Source organism: Equus przewalskii, chromosome 26 (genome assembly GCF_037783145.1).
Source record: "Equus przewalskii isolate Varuska chromosome 26, EquPr2, whole genome shotgun sequence".
Classification (NCBI taxonomy): domain Eukaryota; kingdom Metazoa; phylum Chordata; class Mammalia; order Perissodactyla; family Equidae; genus Equus; species Equus przewalskii.
Window position 1 is genome coordinate 26788661 of NC_091856.1, and position 9190 is coordinate 26797850.

Consider the following 9190-nt stretch of genomic DNA (forward strand, 5'->3'; position numbering starts at 1 on the left):
AAGAGCACATGCATGTGCAGAGAACACACATACGTGCAAGAACACACACAAGTACACAGTCCACATTCACATTCATGAACACAACTCTACCCCATCTGCTGCATGGCCCTAATTCCCTTCTCAGGCATAAGAGGCTACACATCTGGAGCTCAGGTTCCCCAGAGGCTCCTGAACACGGAGCTCAGAGGGCATCAGTAATGTTCTCTCCTGGGAAGGCCACAGGGTCAATCCCCCAGGGCTCTGGCTTGTGGGGAAGACAGGCCCTTGGGTCTCCCTTTCTATCATCTACTCCCAATGTAGGTAGACATAAGGACCAGCACATTTATGAAGCTGGATCTGCACTTCAAGGGGCCTCCTTGCTTGGAGATTCAGAGCTGATTATAATCCCCTGGCAGGCTCCCATACCTGTTCAGGACCCTGAATCTGCTATCAAGTCCACAGGTAAGCAGACTGAGGAGTATTTTGGAAGAGACTGTGGGGTCAACAGCTTCATGTGATCTTCCTCCCTTTTCCTGGCCCTATGGGTCCTTATGGATAGTATGACCCTATTCCTGAACATAATATGTGTATGGATCCATGCAGAGAATAATAACTTTAAAATATGCACACAACTCTAGTTCTCTGGGAAATGGAAATATAAAGAACTTTCACCTTTTTCATTAGAAAATTAATACAAAGAAACTTGTGTTCCTTAATCTGAAAAGCAAACAATGTAATATAAAGGTAAATACGGGGGGCTGGCCCCGTGGCCGAGTGGTTAAGTTCGCGCGCTCCGCTGCAGGCGGTCCAGTGTTTCGTTGGTTCGAATCCTGGGCGCGGACATGGCACTGCTCATCAGACCATGCTGAGGCAGCGTCCCACATGCCACAACTAGAAGAACCCACAACGAAGAATACACAACTATGTACCGGGGGGGCTTTGGGGAGAAAAAGGAAAAAATAAAATCTTTAAAAAAATAAATAAATAAATAAATAAAAAATAAAGGTAAATACGGAAGGAACTCCTCATTCTGTCCCTCCAGTCTCCCTTCAGAAGGCAATTACACACACACATAAACACACACACCAAACAAATACATATGTAAAGGACGTATTTCCTCTACAAAAATTGGATTATTCTATATGCATTGTTCTGAAACCTGCTTTTGTCAATTAGCAAAATATCACAGACAGTAGTGTCACAGTGATAACATAGCTTAGCAGTGAAGAGCTTCCACTCTGCCATCAGATGCCTGAATTCAAATCCCAACTCGAGCACTTACTAACTGTGGGACCTGCCAAATTACTTAACCTTGCTTAACTCTATTTTTTTAATCTTTAGGGATAATACTAGTGCCTATCTCTTTGATTTGGAGAAAATAAAGTGATAAAAGACATTCAAAGCACTTAGTTTTGTGTGTGACATATTGAGCGCTAGTAAATGTTCACTAACATTAGCAATCTTATTTCTTTAGAGACTGCATGATACTGAGTCATGAGAATGCACTGTAAATTGTTTTAATAAGTCACCTCTTTGTGGATATTTAGATTGTTTCCTTTGTGGGTTGTTTTGTTTGTGGTGTTTTGTTTGGTATTATAAGCAATGCTACAATAAATGTGTGTACATATCTTTCACTATACATTTATGATTCCTTTTTTTTCTTTTTTTGCTGAGGAAGATTTTCCCTGTAACATCTGTTGCCAATCTTCCTCTTTTTGTATGTAAGCTGCTGCCACAGCATGGCCACTGACGGATGAGTGGTTTAGGTCCACGCCCAGGAACCAAACCTGCGCTGCCTAAGCAGAGCACACCAAAGTTAAACACTACACCACAAGGGCTGGTCGCATTTATGACTACTTTTAAAGGATAGATTTCTCTAAATGGAATTATTGCATAAAGAGATGTAGCTTTTCGATTTTGATAGAGACTAGCAAAAGGCCTACACTGACAACCTTCTCACTACTAGCTTATGTGAGTGTCTTTTTCCTTTTGGATATTTCAAAATCATTTTCTTGACAATCTCATGGGTGAAAATTGTATTTCAGTCTAATTTATATTTTCTGACTACCAAAGAGGTTGGACACCTTCTCATAAGTTTTCTTTGGTAAATATGTCTCAGATATTTTCTTTGTCAATAGTTTATATATTAGCACTGCTTATGGTCTCTTTTAATAAGATTTTTAAATCATGCAGTATAGAATTTAGTTATTCTTGCCTCTACACTTTATTTCTTTCTTAAAATGGCTTCTCCCTCTTCAGACCATAAAAATATACTCCTTTATTTTTGGCTAATACTTATAAAATGGTTTGGATTTTTTTACTTTTAGATTGTTCACTCAAATGGGTTTTATTTCTATGTGTGGGTTGGACAGGAATCTAGCCTTATTTTTTCCAAATTTTCAGCAAATTGCCATAAACATCACTTAATTATAGTCCATCATTTCTCCATTGCTATAAAATAAATCCATACTATATTAAAGTTCCACATTAATTAAGATCTATATACATGTAGAAGTACAAGAATACAGAATTCTTTATGTTGGTCAATTCATGTTTTTTCTCTGTGTGTACCATTACCTTGCTGTTTCTCATTATTATATGTTCTGATTGTGGATTATAAAAGTTCTCTGTCATTATTCTAATTTCTACACAATTATCCTGTTTTCCCTTAGCCCTCGACACCTCTAGATGACTATTAGAATGACCTTCTCAAGTCCCATTAAAAATTGCCTTGCGGGTATTCTGTTAAGCGAAATAAGCCAGATAGAGAAAAACAAACTCCATATGACTCCACTCATAGGTGCAAGATAAACAAACACATGGACAAAGAAAGCAGATTAGTGGTTACCGGGGGAAGAAGGGTGGAGGGTGGGCACAAAGGGTGAAGGAGCACACCAATAAGAGGACTTGCAAATAATAACGTACAAGTGAAATTTCACAATGCTATAAACTATCATAACTTCAGTTTAAAAAACAAAAACAAACACAAAAATTCCCTGGGGTGTTATTATAGGTGCATTGAATTTTATTAATTTGAGAGGAATTGACTTTTTCCAGCATTATTGAGATACAATAGACATAAACATTGTCCAATATTCCTGTAATGTTTGAACGTTTAGAATGAGGACTTCACAGTTTTTTAATCAAAAAAATGATACATTTAAAGAATCTCAGTAACATAGGCTATTCCTGGCAATATTCATATTTTGAGTGGCATCTCTGAACAAAAACATATAATTTAAGTCTCAGATCATGTTAGCCAAACAGAAATGTTCAAATAAATACTAAGCACATTTTGATCTGAAGATTTACCTAAGTCTCATCTGAATTCTATGGGTACCAAAGAGCTGTGGTCAAATCTGTTGCTCTCTTTTGTTCTAGCCCTGCTACCACTACCACCACCTCTACAACTACGAGTCAGAGAGCACCCCATTCACTGGGACTCCTTGTATGAAAGCATCCTGATTCAAGGTGGGATCCAGCAGCCTCTTCCCCTGGAAGAAGAAAACAAAAGGAGGCTGAGAACTTAGTCAAGAAACAACTGAAGAATTATCTTTAGAAAGAGAATTGAGAAGAATTCAGACAAATTAGGCTACAAAGAAGTTCCTAATATGGGGGAAATCTCTAGTTTCTCATTTAGGAATCAGGTTGGAACTTTTTAACTTTCCCCTTATTGGATAGTACTCCCTGTTTCTCTGTACAGGCATGCACCACATGACAACATTTCAGCCAATGACAGCTCACATATACAAAGGTGGTCACATAAGATTAGTATCATATAGTCTAGATGTGTAGTATGCTATACCATTTAGGTTGGGTAAGTACACTTTTTGTTGTTCTCACAATGACAAAATCGCCCAACGAAGCGTTTCACAGAAATTATCCCCATAATTAAGCAACGCATAACAGTATATCTTGAAGTAACTATTCCTCAATCTAAAACATAGCAGTTTTTTCAATGTTTTATTTTTTCTGGGAAAGATTCACCCTAGGCTAACATCTCTTGCCAATCTTCCTCTATTTTATTTTTCTTCCCAAAGCCCCAGTACACAGTTGTACATTCTAGGTGTAAGTCCTTCTAGTTCTTCTATGTGAGCCACCACCACCGTATGACTACTGGCAGACCAGTGATGTGGTTCCACGCCCAGGAACCAAACCCAGGCCGCTGAAGTGGAGCACACCAAACTTTCACCACTAGGCCATCAAGGCTGGATTAAGTTAATGAAAGTGCACACTATGATAATCACACAAAGAAGAAATCACCCAGAGACATATTCCTCAGACTATATCCCCATTGTTATGGTATGCGTGACTGTATTTCTTAAATTAAATATTCTTTAATCTCCTAAAAAATAGCAGTGGGCTTTTTTTATAGGCTGGAGGTTAGAGAAGAAGCTGTCATGATGAAATTACCTTCATATCTCTCCTACCGTTTCTCCATCCTACATCCAGGGAGTCAGACATGGAGATCAAGAATGACAGCAGCAGCACTTCAGGCTTTACCCTCCTGGGCATCTCTTCCAACCCTCAGCTACAGAAGCCACTCTTTGCCATCTTCCTCATCATGTACCTGGTCACCATGGTAGGGAATGTACTCATCATCCTAGCCATCCACTCGGACTCCCGGCTCCATACACCTATGTACTTTTTTCTCAGCAACCTGTCCTTCATGGATATCTGCTTCACAACAGACATTGTGCCCAAGATGCTGGTCAATTTCCTGTCAGACACAAAGTCTATCTCCTACGTTGGCTGCCTCATTCAGATGTACTTCTTCCTGGCCTTTGGGAACACTGACAGCTACTTACTGGCCTCTATGGCCATAGACCGGCTGGTAGCCATCTGCAACCCCCTACATTATGATGTAGTAATGAATCCACGGCGTTGCCTCCTCATGTTGCTGGGTTCTTGCACCATCTCCCATGTGCACTCCATCTTTTATGTGCTACTCATGTCCCAGCTGTCTTTCTGTGCCTCCCATGTCATTAAGCACTTTTTTTGTGATACCCAGCCTGTGTTAAAGCTATCCTGCTCTGATACTTCCTCCAACCAGATGGTGGTCATGACCGAGACCCTGGCTGTCATTGCAACCCCCTTCCTGTGCATCCTGTTCTCCTACCTGAGAATCATCATTACTGTGCTCAGAATCCCCTCTGCAGCTGGGAAGTGGAAAGCTTTCTCTACCTGTGGCTCCCACCTCACCGTAGTGGTCTTGTTCTATGGGAGTATCATCTATGTCTATTTTAGACCCCTGTCCATGTACTCAGTGGTTAAGGACAGGGTAGCCACACTCATGTACACAGTGGTGACACCTATGCTGAACCCTTTCATCTACAGCCTGAGGAACAAAGATATGAAGATGGGTATGAGAAAATTAAGGTTTAGAATTCACTCATAGGAGGAATAACAACATAAAGTGTCATAATTGAGAGATGACTTAAAGGATGATTAGGTACCCTTCCTTCCTACCCATTTTTCACATGGCACCCAAAGAGGTCATGAAAGGTACTGTTGAATAACAGAAAAAGCATTGACCCAGAAGCTAGAATACTTAGTTTCTATCAATGACTGACCAAATATATGTTCAATTCCAGGCCAGGTATTGCTAGGAATCCAGATTTCAGGAAAACAATTCCTGCCAGACAAAAAGTAGAATAAAACTATTTCTAAATAACTCTTCTATAAGCTTGACATCAGCTAGTACTTGAAGAATTACAAAGTCCTATGAGTTCTTAGAATAAGACATTACATGGACTTTATAGGGGATCAGATAAAATTATTTGAGGAATTCACCTAACATTTTCCTTAAACATGGAGTGATTTTGACAGACTAAAGTTCAATAGACAAGGAAATGGGCAGAGCATTTCAAAAGGTGGAAGCCACCCAATCAGTAGAGGAGGCAATAAACATCAGAATGTCTTGGAGGAACAGTGAAAACCCCTGTGAGGCATGTTCAATTTGAAAGCAGGGAGGATAAGGCTGGAAAGACAGAAGAATCGACAAAACAGACTCACACACCCAGCAACACCTAAGTCATCACAATGTGAATTCTCAATACTTGACTCTTTTTCCCTTCCCTCTTAATCCTCCCTTTCCCGCATGACCACAATCCTCATGGAAATGCCCTTTATATCCTGGAAAAAACAAGTGTATCATCAGGATAAGCTAGGTTATGCTGTGGAACAAACAACCCCCAAATCTTTAGGGCATAAAACCAAAGGTTTGTTTCTTATTCACACTGCATGTCCACCATAGAAAAGCATAAGGGTGCTGCTCTTTTTAAACACTCAGGGACCAAAGCTGATGGTGCAGTCACCATTGTAAACATTAGTCATCACTCTTTCAGAAGCTGAGAAAGACTCTTGATGATTTTGCACTGGCAATTAACTACTCTGCTCCAGAAGTGACTCACACCACTTCAGACGGCAACTCGTGGTCCACAGCTAATCACATCACACCAAACATAGGGGAGCCAGGAGGCACAACCCAAAGATATATCCGTACAATGGAGAACCACAAGTATTTGATGAACTGCATTAACGACTGCTGAACAACTCTAATAACACACAAATATGTAAGTCTGAATTCGTAGCTTGATCAATCCTCCTCTGACTATGTTTTTGTCAATGAAATCGTAACGTAAGATATATAGTCTCTGGAATCCTCTTCCTTCAGTTACTTCAAGTTTTTATAACCACCAGCTTTTATAAATCATAAGCTTGTTGATGGCAGGTCCTGAAGTTGACTGCAAGTTTTTTGGCCTTAAAGATACGAGGAGAAATGTATAACGGCCTAATGGAACACAGGAACGTTAGAGCCCAACCTCAAGATCCCTGCCATTGCTGTCACTATGTCCTCTCCAATTATCAGGAAGCAACCAGTAATCCAGGAAACAAACTTCATTTGTAGTGGCCTTCATATATGTGCAGACACACCTGGCTTTCACCACTATCACCACTGTCACTCAGCCTACGGATGCAGGCCTAGAAGATCTGGGCGCTGTCTATTTCCTCCACTGCTGTGCCATGGTTTTCTCAAGCTCAACCAAGTAAAGTGCACCACTCTAGAATGTGAAGAATGCCTGGCCTATCGTCAATAAGTAAATTTCTTCATAACAACTTCCAGTAACATATAGAGCTAACTAAGTCCTTCGGGCCAAAGTAACCTAACATGTTTTTTTAGTTCTGACCTCATTCTGCCATCAGTCCCAGACTCCTTGTTCACAATAAAACACAGTCACTAATAAATCAAGATATTTATGCATAATGCTACAGATATTCTAACAGGTTCAAACTAAAGGGAATTCTTGATACTAAGGTACCATGAGATAGCACATTGGGGAGAAAGGGTCACCGATCTGGACGGCTGGTTAGTCCTAACCTTCTCAGTCAGAGCTAGAGTGCTGTCTCTATCTGAATACAAGGAAATTCCCACAAGATATCCCACTACCCTTCAGAAGGAGTGAACTGATTTGGGCAGGTAGTATCTGGGGCTTAAATAAAAGTTTTGCTATCCAAAGAAGGGAGCCCAGAAGTTAAGTTGGGAAATTGCTAATAAGCCTTGATAAGAATAAGATAATTCCCTTCTGAAAGTAGATAAAATCAGAGGAAAGATCTAATCAGACCTTCTGAACACCTTGCCAGGTTGGGTGAAATGCTCTCTATGGTCCTTGTAAGTGGACCAGGAAACTCCTTGACAGCTCCTCCTTCCACCATAAAGATACCTGGGAACTGGTTGCATACAACAGTGAAATTATACTATAGACATGTTCTTTCATGAGAAAACTATAAAGGGAAATGTATGGGTCCTTCTACTGTAAGCTCATTACATATACATAAATGTTGGATAATGCTCAATACTGAGCTAAGGAAAATTTAGTTCCTTGAACATATTTTGCCTTTTTATCAGAATGAGTGACATAATCAAGGAAAGGTGTAAAACATGAAAGCTGAGGTGGACCTAGGGAAGAGTGCTGAGTATTTTTGACATTGAAGAGTCTGATGAGAAGGCATTAGCAAAAGGACTGAAAAAGAGTAATCATATAAGGCAAGAACAGAAGTTTCGGGGCCAGCCCCATGGCCAAGTGGTTATGTTCACATGCTCTGCTTCAGCGGCCCAGGGTTTGGCTGGTTTGGAACCCGGGCACAAACATGGCACTGCTCATCAGGCCATGCTGAGGCGGTGTCCCACATAGCACAACCAGAAGGACCTACAACTCGTTAGTTCTGGTGCCAATCTTAAAAAAAAAAAAAAGGAGAAGAAGAAAAAGAAGAGAAGTTTCAAGAGGCAGACAACAGTGATGAGGATACGGGTGTATTTCCCCCCAAAGCAGAAGAATCTCCTTTCAACTAAGCAAACTCCAGGAGATGCCCCATCAGAAGAACTTACACATGACAAACCTGATCAGCTAGTTAGGCTGTAACCCAGTGCAGGACTTATAACTGCAAACACCACTGAGCTTGTCCTGAGCCAACACATCCCTCAGACAGGTTTTCTTTGGCTGTATCAGGAATTCCAGAGACATATCATAAAGGAGTTCTTAGCAGTGTACCCAGAAACTCAGTTCATCTGAGCCAGGGCCCTACTGTTCTATATCACAGGTAACTCTGGGTTTGCTACACAAAAACAGGAATAACCAGGGCTTTATGTACTGAGAAAGTTCAAAAGATGAAGGTGAATTCAGCCAGAGCCCCATAAGCGTAAAGACACTGGGAACCTGGTCCCAATCCTCTTTACCATGGTCAGCTTTCAGATTCCCACTAGAATTCCTGAGGGTTTTTAGATTTCCTTCATGGAATCCATCCACCCCCAGGCCCTGCCCTAACCCACCACACCTGCCCCTCCTTAGGGAGATGGTATAGCTGTTGCTGTAATTCAGAGGCAGACTAGGAGTCAGAAACCAAATGACAAACCATAAAACCAAGATCCTATTCCAGCCCCACCCTATCATGACTTTGGCAAGTCAGAGGACTGCTCTGCCTCACTTGTAAAGTGGGAAAAAGGACCCCCACAGGTCCCTCTCAAAGGTGTTATAAGGCTTGGATCAGAAGATAGAGGCAGTGCCTGTAAACTAAAGCAGCACACACAATACAGAAGCCTGTGTCAGGTAGCAGAATGAGTTTTTTGCATTCCCTGTGTAACAATAAAATCATCCCCGGCTACTTACAACAGAAAAGATATCTTTCATTAGGTGAACGGTTAAATAAATTT

General features: G+C 40.8%; 1 protein-coding gene across 1 annotated transcript; it reads left to right on the plus strand.

Annotated features, from left to right (window-relative positions):
- Window positions 1-4343: 4343 nt before the first annotated feature.
- On the plus strand, window positions 4344-5377 carry LOC103565000 (olfactory receptor 1L4-like). Its single transcript, XM_070596366.1, has one exon. The coding sequence runs from the start codon at window positions 4442-4444 to the stop codon at window positions 5375-5377; it is 936 nt and encodes a 311-aa protein (XP_070452467.1). The 5' UTR covers window positions 4344-4441.
- The last annotated feature ends 3813 nt before the right edge of the window (window positions 5378-9190 follow it).

Coding starts and splice junctions, on each gene's coding strand:
- LOC103565000 (XM_070596366.1), top strand. CDS start 4,442: ATGGAGATCAAGAATGACAGCAGCAGCACTTCAGGCTTTACCCTCCTG.